The sequence below is a fragment of the Bos indicus x Bos taurus genome, chromosome 17 (assembly GCF_003369695.1).
Source record: "Bos indicus x Bos taurus breed Angus x Brahman F1 hybrid chromosome 17, Bos_hybrid_MaternalHap_v2.0, whole genome shotgun sequence".
NCBI lineage: Eukaryota > Metazoa > Chordata > Mammalia > Artiodactyla > Bovidae > Bos > Bos indicus x Bos taurus.
Genome location: NC_040092.1, coordinates 20,751,802 through 20,764,598, shown reverse-complemented (window position 1 = coordinate 20,764,598; position 12,797 = coordinate 20,751,802). Strand labels below are relative to the sequence as shown.

The window sequence follows — 12,797 nt, the reverse complement described above, 5'->3', positions numbered from 1 at the left end:
CCGAGTGACGTAAGAGACGGCGTGGTTCAGGCCGCGCGCCGTACCCACAGCCCCGCCCCCAAGGCGCCGGAAGTGGAGTGTAGAGCGTGGCTGCGCGCTGTCAGTCAGTGTGGTGCTGAGTCCGCGCGGCGGCGGGACCGGTCCAGGCGTCTTGTGCGGCTCTGGGCCTCTCAGGCTCCGCGGTCCAGAGTGCACCATGGACAACACGGGTAAATCGGGACGTGTTGGGCCTGCTGGGCCTAGGGCGGAGCCGCGCAGGGGTCCCTCCACCTCACATGCCCAGACTGGGCTCCGGGCGCGGTCAGTTTTCAAGCTCAGGCTGTTTGGTCGGATGTGGTCCCTCTAGTCACAACTAAAACCCTCTCGCTGCTCATGTATCCAGGGAATGGGTCTTGGGTGTATCCCAGACATACCTTCTGCCCACGCTTTCCAGTGCCCTCCAAAAACGTGAGATTTCGGACGAATGTGCGGGTCTTCGAAGTCTTGATTTCTTCATATGTGAAGCATGAGTAAGACTCCCTGAACCTGCCCTGTTGAATATGGTACCAGAATCAAAAGAAAGGCGTATTTGATGTGCCTGTCTTGAGTGGTTATCAAGGTGTTTTATTAAGTGAAGAACAAGGGCAAACTAATATGTATATAGTACTTTTCATGTAAAAAAGCAGAGTAGACTTCTACATCACATACATATGTAGGTGTATGTAGGTAGGTGAATAGGCTTGACTTGGCATAGACTGTCTGGAGGGGTGCAGGAGAAATCAGTAGGCAGGTTGGCTCTGGGATTTTTTGCAGACTTGCGGTCAAGAATAAGGGTGAGAATGACCTTTCACTATCATTTGATGGGGCTTAAATTTTATTTCATATTACATGGGCTAGATTTTTCAAAATGAGAAAGAGCTTGCAAATAGTAAAGTGATGTCATCTCTATTCCCATCAACATTTTCTGTGTCCCTGAAGCCAAACACCCTGCAAAGGAACTATTTTTTAAATTAGTTTGCTTTTTAAAGTGAGCAGTCATTGATAAGCTCTGTGGTTGTCTCTCCTGCTAAATGAATTCGCTGAATCAATTTTTTCTCCCTTCCCAGAGTTAATCGAATACTTTAAGTCTCAGATAAAAGAAGATCCTGACATGGCCTCAGCAGTAGCTGCCATCCGGACTTTACTGGAGTACTTGAGAAGAGATACAGGTAAAAGGGGTCCGCCTCCATCGCTCCAGGTGTTAGGAAAGTCTGCTTGTAACTGTTAAAATTGTAGAAAGTGAGAGATGGATGTGTGCTGATATAAGGTAATACAGCCTCAAGCTCAGTTTCTCCCTTCATTTCAGTCCTTTAAACGTGGAGAGAGCCCTCAAGTTAGGATCCAATGGGTCTCTTCTCACAAATGAAATATATTTTGTTTTTTTCTTAAGTTTTTTTTTTTTTTAATGTGAACCATTTTTTAAAAAGTCTTTATTTGTTATCATGTTGCTTCTGTTTTATGTGTTGGTTTTTTGGCTGTGTGGCATATGGGATCTTTGCTTCCCAACCAGGGAGCTGTTTGATAACCAGCACCCCCTGCATTGGAAGGTGAAGTCTTTAACCACTGGACTGCCAGGGAAGCCCCTGAAATGTACTTTGAATCAAGAAGGACCATATTATGCCAGGTTAACTGTGAAGCTTAAATTACAGCCATCGTTCAGCTTTACAAGTGTTTATTGAGCTTCTGTCTTGTGACAGATTCTTTGCAGTTGCTATAGAGAATGTTCTAGTATAAATTCTAGCTTTAATATCATCATTGTGAGCATTGCGAATTCAGTCATCCCAAATGTAAACTTCTGGGTATAAACAAAATAATAATAAAAATAATATTCTTTAATTTAAAGGGCTGACCTAGAGATGCATGTCTCTAAGACGACCTCCAGCATCTTCCCATTATACTTATACTAATATCCAAACATCTAAGCCTTATCTGCAGCAGCCTGCAGACCTCTTCTGTCACTACTTAATTTCCTTCCATGCTGTCCCTCGCTGAACTGTGCATCACTCTGGCCTTTCTCATACCAATTTTATTCCCATCTTGAGGCCTTTGCGTTGGTATAGTCTGCATCTGAGACTTTGCCCACTGCATCTTTACTCAGCTGGATACTTTCTTACTCGGGTCTCTGTTTAAAAGGCCCAGATTCCAAGAGACCATTCCCTGCTAACTCTGTCTGAAGTAGTCCCACCTTTTTCATCATTCTGCTTTTTTCTGTCCTCAATTCAGTCTGAATAACTTGTTTATTTCTTTGTGTGCTTATTTACTGTCTACCTCTCCCAGTAGAAAGAGAGTCCTGGAAATTCCCTGGCAGTCCAGTGATCAGGACTCTGCACTTCACTGCCGAGGGAATCAGGGGAACTGAGATCCGCAAGCCAGGCAGCACAAGCAAGAAGAAAAAGAGAAAAGGGAAAGAAAGGCAGTTCCATCAGAACAGGGGCTGGGCATGTTCACTGATGTTATCTCTGGCATCTAGGAAGTGTGTGTGCTCAGTAGCTTCAGTCGTGTCCTACTCTTTGTGACCCCATGGACCATAGCCCACCAGGCTCCTCTGTCCATGGAATTTCCCAGGCAAGAGTACTCGAGTGAGTTGCCATTTCCTTCTCCAGGGGATCTTCCTGACCCAGGGATCAAACCCACATCTCCTGCATTGCAGGCGGATTCTTTATCTGCTGAGCCATCAGACAGCCTGGCTACAGCCTACACCCAGTCCACACTGGCTGAATGAATGAATGAATAAATCGCAGACCCATCAAGGGGCTGTGATACTGAAATGAACATCATGTTGCTCATGTGATCATTCCAGGGGAGACAATCCAGGGCCTGAGGGCGAATCTCACCAGTGCCATAGAAACCCTGTGTGGCGTGGACTCTTCTGTGGCCGTGTCGTCGGGCGGGGAGCTCTTCCTGCGTTTCATCAGCCTGACCTCCCTGGAATACTCTGTAAGCCCTGCCCTCCCCCGGTCACCACTCTGCTTCTGTGTTTGGCCACAAGTATTCTCAGCTTGACCTGGATCCTCCCCTTCCCCTGGATCCTCCCGTTCCCCTCATGTTGCTCTTTTTTTTTCCCCCTAGGATTACTCCAAATGTAAAAAGATCATGATTGAGCGGGGAGAGATTTTCCTCAGGAGAATATCACTGTCAAGAAATAAAATTGCAGATCTGTGCCATACTTTCATCAAAGATGGGGCGGTGAGTACGTCATGATTGTGGGTGGTGATCGGGAGCAAGGACTTTGGCATCAGACTCCTGGGTAAAATCCCGCCTCTGCCACTTACTTGCTGTGTGATCTTGGACAAGTTACTTAAGCTCTCTGTGCTGTACTTTTCTCATCTTTTCAAATAAGGGTAATTATAGTACTTACCTCATAGGGCTGCTGTAAGGATTAATGAGATGGTGTGTGTAAGGACTCTGCACTATGCCTGGCACACACTAAGCAGTGTCTAAAAGTAGATGTTATATCATAGGTGGTTGTCGTTTTAAAGAGGCAGAGGAAAACCCTGGGACAGCATGGATGATTCTCGATTTGAAAAGCTGTCTTACTAAAGAAGTGCTTTTTCTTACTGGATATGTACTAAACTGATCTGAATTAAGTCAGCACAGCTCTTGTCACTGGTTTATCCTGACTCTCTTCCTGCTGAAGGTTAGCACTGGACTGAGATTTTTTCATCTTCATTCCAAATGCTGTCACGGAGATGCAAAGCTGCCAGGTGTTGATAACCTAAGTGAGGAAAGACAGGAGCAGCACATTAAGTCAGTCTTCCAGCAAAGGGGTCATAAAACTTTTATGACATCTCTTCGCCAGCACACATCCTTTCTGCCAACTAGGCCTCCACCGACTGTAAAAGTATTTACTTGCATCTGGACTCTGAAATCTTGTCCTCTGTTTTATTACTCCCTTCCCAGCCTCTGAATTATGTTATTAAATAAATGACATAATAGATGCAGCTGGCACTGGTACAAAAGCCAGCTTCAAACAAAGCCGTTCTGAGACCAGGTGGAGGCAAGCTGGTGACTGCTTCTCGCCGAGGCCTCCTCCTTCCCAGCAGTTGCACGAAAGGGTTCGTTCACCTCGTGGAGTTTAATGTGTAGTAACCACCTGCATCAGTGCTGTTTAGGGTAAATTATGAGCAGAGTGGCTTAAATTCAAGCATGCAGGTGACCCACCTGGAGATATTTTAAAGTGCATATTCTGGGACTTCTTTGGCAGTCCAGGGGTGAAAACTTTGCACTTCCAATGCAGGGGGCATGGTTTCGATCCCTGGTCAGAGAACTAGGATGCTCCCTTGCCATGCAGCATGGCCAAAAAAATTTTTTTAATATTAATATAAATATGTAAATATCAATTAAAATGCACATTCTGGTTCAGTGAGATGGGTGGGGCCTGAGAACCTGTATTTCTAATAAGCTCTCAGGCAAGACCCAGAAAGGAGCCAGGGAGCTGGTCCCTCCACCTTGCTTTACTCTGTCCTCTGCACTCTATTCCTTAGAACATCTTGATTCCATCTAAGTATCTACAAATTGTGTCCAGTCCACAGTTGGGTTTTACCCCAAACTGTATAAAAGTTTTAAAAAATGAGTCAACATTGAAATACCGGATTTTAGCTCCTCTAGAAAAATCAGATGATCCAGCAGCAGTGGGCCCCATGTGACAACAGCCGGAGGTCAGCCATCGTGCTCCGCTGCTGGCCCCACCAGCCCTTTATGCCAGCTGCCCGGTGTTTGAAGGCCCAGGTGTGCAGACTAGGTCTTGGAATTAGGGAAACCAACCCAAAGGAACCTAACAGCCTTCAGACAGAAAGGCTTTTGTATCTGAGTAACACCACATGGAGATGCCACTTCTGTGCTTGCTATGAAAAGAGGAGACCCATGATATATTCCTCTGGCAGAAAACTTTTTCAGATTGTATCAATAGGGACTTCCCTGACCATCCAGTGGTTAAGACTGCAGGCTTCCTTGCAAGGGGCAAGGGTTTGATCCCTGGTTGGGGAACTATGATCTCGCATGCAGCACTGTGTGGCAAAAACAAAAAGTATCAATATATGAGCTTAAACTCACTGTATTGTCAGGGATCTGCTTTCTGATTACAGTTGATTTGTGCGAAAGCATACAGAGAAGCTTTAGGGTATCAGGAACACACACTGGAGTGGCAGAGAGTCTGAGTGGTCGTTGGAAGCTTGCACTTTTGACAGCGCTTTCTCTACCCACAGAGAATATTAACACACGCCTACTCCAGAGTGGTCCTGAGAGTCTTGGAAGCTGCCGTGGCAGCCAAGAAGCGTTTCAGTGTGTACATTACGGAGTCACAGCCTGACTTATCAGGGCAAGTATCTTTCCCTGTGGTCATGTGCCCAGCAGTCCCTTTAATGAGCAAACTGAGGATGAGACTCCATTGTAAAAGCAGCCAGACGAAGTCCCCAATTTTCTGTCAATCAGCATCGCCTTTCACACTGCCCGTCCCTGCTCCTGGAAGAAAAATCACCATGAATTTGGAGTAGGTCACAGTATAGCGTCTAGGGGTTTTATTTAGTACTTAAATCAGATATAAACTGAAAGGTTTATATCAAGGAATAGATAGTTACATTTCTTACGTATCCAGAACATAATAAAACCCTTTTTTTCCCTGAATTTACATATCCCTGCACAGCCCCAAGAGCACAGTTTTCCTAAAATACATACTTTTAAAGAACCCAAATGCTTCCTTAGTCCAGAATCTTGGGATCATCCCCTTAGTCCATTAACTGAGGGGACTTCCCTGGCGGTCCAGTAGTTAAGACCCCATGCTTCCAATGCAGGGAGAATGGGTAAAATATGGTCCTCATTAAAAAAAAAAAATTAACTGAGTTTCTAGCTAATGTGATTTATCATTGTCCAAATTAAGTGACTCACCAGTCTCTATGATAGGGACTTTCTTGAACTTTTTCTAACATTCTCAAAATGTCACTTTCAGTAAGAAGATGGCCAAAGCCCTCTGCCACCTCAACGTCCCTGTCACTGTGGTCCTTGATGCTGCAGTTGGGTAAGCGCCCGGCTCCCCCATCACAATTAGTTTCCTCACCCGCCCACTCCCAGGGTTGGCTTGGAGCAGGGTTTCTAGATGGAGGGTTCCAGTCTCATTCATAAAACAAGAGTGGGCAGCGTCCTGCCTTCTAATTGACAGCAGCACTAAACCAGCAAGTGTTCATGATAAGAACTGGATGGTGTACACACGAGACAGGGCTGTAAGATGCTGGGGAGAGCTGGATACATGGCATCATGGTGCGTTTAAAAAAAATATTTATTTGGCTATGTCAGGTCTAAGTTATGGCATGCAGGATCTTTAATTGCAGCATGTGGGATCTAGTTCCCCAACCAGCGATGGAACCCAGACCCCCTGCATTGGGAATGCAGAATCTTAGCCACAGGACCACCAGGGAAGCCCCTCATGGTGCATTTTAAGAGCAAGGTGCAGTGACTGGGTTAGCATTCGTAATCAGTGCTCTCTCTTCATCTAAAGACACGGGTTGTCGTCAGTGGCACTCCAGAATTTTTCATCTCCTGTGTACAACTTCACTCCTAAAGCTGAGGTGACATGCTCCATGGATTGGCAGTGTGGCTCATAAGAGAAAACAGGAATAACAATCCCTTGGGAAGAAAACACACAGAAGGATGATTAAGGAAATTAAGATGTGTTTAAGAGTAAATATTTTGGGGACTTTGCTGGCAGTCCAGTGGTTAAAATTCTGTGATTTCACTGCATGAGTATGGGTTCAGTCCCTGGTCTGGGAACTGAGATCCTGCATGCTGCGCACTGTGGCCAAAAAATATGGGTGGGGGGGGGAGTAAACATTTTGAAGGATTCTAGTAATTGCTTGTTTTAAAAGGTAAATTGGCCCCCACCCTACCTGTAAAATTCTTGAATGGCGTAACATTTTTTTCCGACTTCAGATCACATCAGGTTTTTAAATTTTTGTTTTGTTCGTGTTGATGTAGAACAAAAAATAGTGTGCCACATGTAGTAAAGATAAATGCTGGGTCATGAAATCCTTGCTTCAGCTACACATGTAAGCATGTGCCTACTGGGTGGCAGCATGAGTTTTACACCTTATCGCAGTGTCATCAAAATGGGTCTTGGTGCCCCTGTAGCAGAACCAGTAACAGTGCCAGGGGCTGTCTCGGGTGTTCAGTGCTCTTTGGAAGAAAGTTATGAGAGGAACATACTTTGCTGAAAATGGGAGTATTAATCTTTGCAGGTGATGTTGCAAGACCAAAGAAAAGGAGCATTAAAAATTTGTTTTTCATTTCTATAGCTACATCATGGAGAAAGTGGATCTTGTCATAGTTGGTGCTGAAGGAGTTGTTGAAAACGGAGGAATCATTAACAAGGTAGGAGCATCAGTTCTCCACAGGTCCTTGCTCAGGGCATGGAGCTGCACTAATAATCTCAGGCACCCAACCGCATTGTGTATCATGGTTCATTCCTCTAACCCTGCTTAGCTTCAGGATTCCACCATTGCAACCAGTGGTTTCCCAGTTCCTGAGCCACTGCAGTGGGGTCAGTCAGATTCTGGTCAGATTTCTTTCTGCTTTGGAGATTGATCTGTGTAGATCAGGAGAACATATTTATACTTATTCAAAACATGCTTTACTTGGAATTGTCTTTTTCTTTTTAATGGAGCATATTTGACATCAATATATTTAAAATTTATCTGTTGCTTCACATGGAAAGACTTCCTGATAGTCTGTTGTGTATTGCCATCATAATCATTTTTAAGTGTACAGTTCGGTGTCATGAATTACATCCCACATTATGGTGCAGCCATAACCACTGTCTTCAAAACTTTTCCATCACCCAAAAGAACTGTCACAAAACTCTTTTTCTCTCTCCCATCCCCTAAGCTATTTTCTGTCTCCATGATTTTTCCCCATTCTAGGTACCTTATGTAAGTGGAATCACACAGTATCTGTCTCTTTTTTGAGTTTATTTCAAAAACTCAAAACTTGGCATGTTTTCAAAGCTCACCTTACTGTACAGGTGTCCGTGCTTCATTCCTTTTTATGGCTGCATGATGTACCAATGAATGGTTGGACCAGAGGTGTCTATCCATTCAGCTGTTGATGAATACCTTTTGACTGTTGTGACTAATGCTGCTGACAACATAGGTGTACAATTACTTATTTGAGTTTCTGTTTTCAATTCTTCGGCGTATATACTTAAGAGTGGAATTGCTGGGTCACATGGTATTTCTGTGTTTAGCTTTTTGATGAACTGCCAAACTGTTTTCCCCAGCAGCTGCATCATGTTACATTCCCATCAGAAACACATAAGGATTCCAAGTTTCTCTATATCCTTGCCAATACTTGTTTTGGGGTTTGTTTTTTTTTTTTTTAATTATAATCATCCTAGCTTGAAACTCAGCATTCAAAAAATTAAGATCATGGCATCTGGTCTCATCACTTCATGGCAAATAGATTGGGAAAAAGTGGAAACAGTGACAGATTTTATTTTCTTGGGCTCCAAAATCACTGCAGATGGTGACTTGTAGCCACAAAATTAAAAGACACTTGCTCTTGGAAGAAAAGCTATGACAAACATAGACAGCATATTAAAAAGCAGAGACATCCCTTTGCTGACAAAGGTCCATATAGTCAAAGCTGTGGTTTTTCCAGTAGTCATGTACAGATGTGAGTTGGGACCACAAAGGAGGTTGAGTACCAAAGAACTGATGGTTTCAAACTGTGGTGCTGGAGAATACTCGAGAGTCCCTTGGACAGCAAGATCAAACCAGTCAATCCTAAAGGAAATCAACTCTGAATATTAATTGGAAGGATTGATGCCGAAGCTCCAATACTTTGGCCATCTGATGGGTAGAGCCCACTCATTGGAAAAGCCCCTGATGTTGGGAAAGATTGAGGGCAGGAGGAGAAGGGGAGAGCGGAGGATGAGATGGTTGGATGGCATCACCAACTCAATGGACATGAGTTTGAGCAAACTAGGAGACAGAGCCGGACAGGACTAAGCGACTGAACAATCCTAGTGGGTGTGACGCAGTATCTAATTGTGGTTTTGACTTGTGTTTCTGTAATGACTAAGACTCTTGAGCATCTTTTCATGTGTTTATTGGCCATTTGTAGATCTTTGGAGAAATAGCTATTGCTTTCTTTTTTTAAAGATCCTCTTTAATTCCAAAGCCAGAAGTACATATATTACGTTCACTCATAGACTTTCTGTTGCTTCCACTACAGGTGTGCTATAAGATCTCACCTTTCTCCACTGTTCTCTGACTTCCCAGATTGGAACTAACCAGATGGCCGTGTGCGCCAAAGCACAGAACAAGCCATTTTATGTTGTTGCAGAAAGTTTCAAGTTTGTACGACTCTTCCCACTAAATCAGCAAGATGTCCCAGATAAGTTTAAGGCAAGAGTTTTACATATTATAAGGGGTATTTGAGTCTAAACTGAAACCTTTGGAAAAATGCAGTGCTAAGAATGTTCCAGTAAGTTTTTCATTTCACATTGCTATTTTTTCTCATATACAGGATACACAGATAAATTGGTGGTTGTTGAACAGTCTAACTTGTCCCCAGAATTTCAATCTTTTGTCTCTCACTTAAGCACTAGATACAGGCCAAGCAGGCAGGGAAAGTTGGTAGGTAATGAAGCTTTGGGTCAGCTCTCTGGGCTCACCTGCCATCTCCATCACATGTTAACCATGTGATCTTAGGCAGGTCCTCTCACCGTAAAGTTTTATGAACTTCACTTATCTGTACAGGGCTTGTGATGCTCCAGAGATAATCTGTGGAATGTAGCACAGCGCCTGGCACTTAGCTTTCTATAAATGCTCTAAACAGTTGTCTTGAGAGGTCTCGAGGGGTTACCCCAACTCACTCATGAGGGGACACATGGCTTAAGGTTTTCTCTAATGACCTGGCTGACCCAAGCCACACTTGGTCCCCTGGGCAGTGTGCAACACAGTCGGCCTCCCCGTTTCCAGAGGGCACTTTCAGGCAGGAGCACTTCAGTTGCTCAGGCCAAGGCCTCACCAGTTCAGAGCCCTCAGTCTACGGGGCAGACTAACGTTGGTTTCCTGTCTCCTCAGTACAAGGCGGATACTCTGAAGTCTGTACAGACTGGACAGGACCTCAGAGAGGAGCACCCGTGGGTCGACTACACCTCCCCTTCCTTAATCACGCTGCTGTTTACAGACCTGGGGGTGCTGACGCCCTCAGCCGTCAGCGACGAACTCATCAAGCTCTACCTGTAAACACCGGGTCCTTTCCTGCTGGTGGACGTCGGATATGGGGAGAAGTCTCTTGGCCCCTTAGTGAGCCAGGCCAAAACCAAATTGTTTTTTCTGAAGTTTTATGGACTAAGGACTTAAAATCCTAACTCTTGGGAAATTTTTTATTCATTTCAGTCCCATCTAAAATGCATTCATGGTTCCCCTAAAGCCCAACCTAAATTGTGCTCTTATGGTGTTTGCAGACAGTTCCAATAAGATTATTGGCTGTTTGACTGATGGATGAAGATGTACCCACTCTCCCTCCCTTCACCTCCCCCACATTCCAGACTGATTTGCCAAATGCATCCATGAAAGACAAGCAGGCCCAAGAGGGCAGTGGTCCAAACTACAGCCAGGTGCCCATCCAGTAACCAGCAGCTGCCCAAGACCAGGCTGCACGCAGTGCTGGATGAAAAAGGCAGGCAACGCTCACTGAATCAGGCTCCCAGCAGTGAATACGAGCTGAGGGCTGTCATCTCCACAAAAGAATCAAGGCAAAGAGAGTGGAAACTATTTCAAGAACCCAAGAACAGGTATTAATGGCCTCTTTGGCCAGAGTATCCTGCACGGCTCATCAGTTACGAAGATGCCTTCCAGAATATTTGCAAACTTAAAATTCTATATCTGGGAAAAGATGTGACTTGAAACATATTTGGGTCCTGAACAGCTTTTTAAAATCGTTCTTGGGAACAAACTCAGCATCTTTTCAAATAAATTACATGAAAGATTTTGATACGGCGTTGCATTGCACTTCAAGCTGACCCTGGCCCAGCCAGAGGGCTCTGACACTAGATGTGCTGTCCACCTTGGTAAAGACACTAGGCAGCCACCTTCATGTACTTACGGCAGTGGATTAGAACTACAGTTTATTCAACAGGAGGTGTAATCATTTTCTTTCCCAGAATGACTTGCTACTGCTTTTTCATATACTCACCAATAAAACGGTACTACGGGCTGTGTGGGTGTTCAGTGCAGTACATCAAAGAGAAAACCGCGAGTCCAGAGGTGAAGACACCCAGGGAAGGGAGATCAGGTGCCGGAAAACACTGAGTAACTGTTAAAGGCTCTCAAATCTACTTCAGTAGCTTTATATTAAATAAGTTTAATAAGTATAAAATAGCCACTGAAATATGAGCTCTTTAAGTAACCCATCAAAATAAATATTGACATCTATTATTTACAGTTACGTAAATTTACGTTTTCTTCTCTTAGACTTCAAGGCTGGTATGTTTTTAGTAAAATGCTCACAAGCGTGAAACCCCTCACATTTGCCGTTTCTGCAACAGCAGCTCCCGACAGCTGCTGAAGTTCTGATGTTCAGTAGAAGGAAGCTCGAGCTGTCTGCCGAGTGGGGGCCAGCTCCCCGCATTCCGCACTCCTGTGCATTTCACCTGAGGGGCGGGAATCAGCAGGCATCTTCCAAATCTGAGATCTCCAAATCTGCTTTGTTCGTTGATCTTTTGCCACTTGTCAACAGCCCCTTCTCAAATTCTTCTTCAGTAATTTTGCCTTTTTTAAACTTTTTCAAGAGCCTTGTGTCATTCAGAAGTTCCTCCATGTCTTCATCTTCCATATCAGAACCCTGAGGGCAGAAGAGACCAACAAGCTACTGAATTTCTCAGCAACAGTGTTCTAAGTGAAACCAGCAAAATTTGGGGGATTTTTTGGCCGCTCTAGGAGGCTTGTGGAATTCTAGTTCCCCAACCAGAGACTGAATCTGGGCCCCTCGGCAGTGAAAGTGCAGAGTCCTAACCGCTGGACTGCCAGAGAAGCCCCAAACCAGCACTTTTTAATCAATCAGGAACTACATGCTCTTAGATCAGCTTTCACGAACAGCACATTCCCCAACCCAAGCCACCTAGAGAGAACAAAAATCTAAGAGTCTATGCAGTTCCTATTAGAAGGCACTATACACTACACTTCTGTGAGATTTGTTCAGAATTCTAAGTATTTAAGTTTAAAAATTGCCAGTTTTACCTCTTCCCTTTTCCTTTTTTCAGTCAGTTTCTTCTTCTTTTCCTTTTTGGCCTTCTGCTTTGACCAAGCTTTATTTTTTATGAATTTTCTTCTCCCATCATTTTCTGTTTTCTCTTTTCTTTGCTGCTCCAATAATTGCTTCTGCCTCTGCTTTTCTCTGATTTTGTCTTTAAATGGAATGGTGTCTGTGTTGACATCCACAGGCACGAAATCTGGAAACTGCTTTCCTCTCAGCTCTGGCATCTTGGGCATCCTCAGCAGGGCAAAACCTCGAGCAAGACTAGCAAAATCAAGGTCTGATTAAACCAAAACATCAAGAGTTAGCACACCCGAAACAGGACTGTAAGCATCAACCAACAGAATATTCATAGCAATGGAGTTTTTTCTATGTGATCCAGTGGACTCATTTTAATTAGAATTAATTACATTTTTACTAAAAGAAAACTCAGCAGGCAGTACCTAGTCAAACCCAAGGAGGACTTTTATTTTTATTTTTGGGGAGGCTATGCCACACAGCATGCAGGATCTTAGTTCCCTGACCAGGGC

The 12,797-nt window shown here is 44.2% G+C and overlaps 2 protein-coding genes across 2 annotated transcripts in view; one reads left to right on the top strand and one right to left on the bottom strand.

Annotated features, from left to right (window-relative positions):
• Positions 1 to 59: 59 nt before the first annotated feature.
• EIF2B1 (eukaryotic translation initiation factor 2B subunit alpha) lies at positions 60 to 11,450 on the top strand. Its single transcript, XM_027566992.1, has 9 exons — positions 60 to 209; positions 1,086 to 1,187; positions 2,819 to 2,955; positions 3,088 to 3,204; positions 5,223 to 5,335; positions 5,963 to 6,031; positions 7,302 to 7,377; positions 9,285 to 9,410; positions 10,092 to 11,450. The coding sequence occupies exons 1-9, from the start codon at positions 197 to 199 to the stop codon at positions 10,254 to 10,256; spliced, it is 918 nt and encodes a 305-aa protein (XP_027422793.1). The 5' UTR covers positions 60 to 196; the 3' UTR covers positions 10,257 to 11,450.
• DDX55 (DEAD-box helicase 55) overlaps positions 11,128 to 12,797 on the bottom strand; it is a 17,537-nt gene continuing 15,867 nt past the window's right edge. The window contains exons 13-14 of the mRNA XM_027566991.1: positions 12,252 to 12,547; positions 11,128 to 11,856 (exon numbers count right to left, since the gene is read on the bottom strand). Coding sequence (XP_027422792.1) covers positions 11,680 to 11,856; positions 12,252 to 12,547 — 473 coding nt within the window. The 3' untranslated portion in view covers positions 11,128 to 11,679. The remainder of the gene's footprint in view (positions 11,857 to 12,251; positions 12,548 to 12,797) is intronic.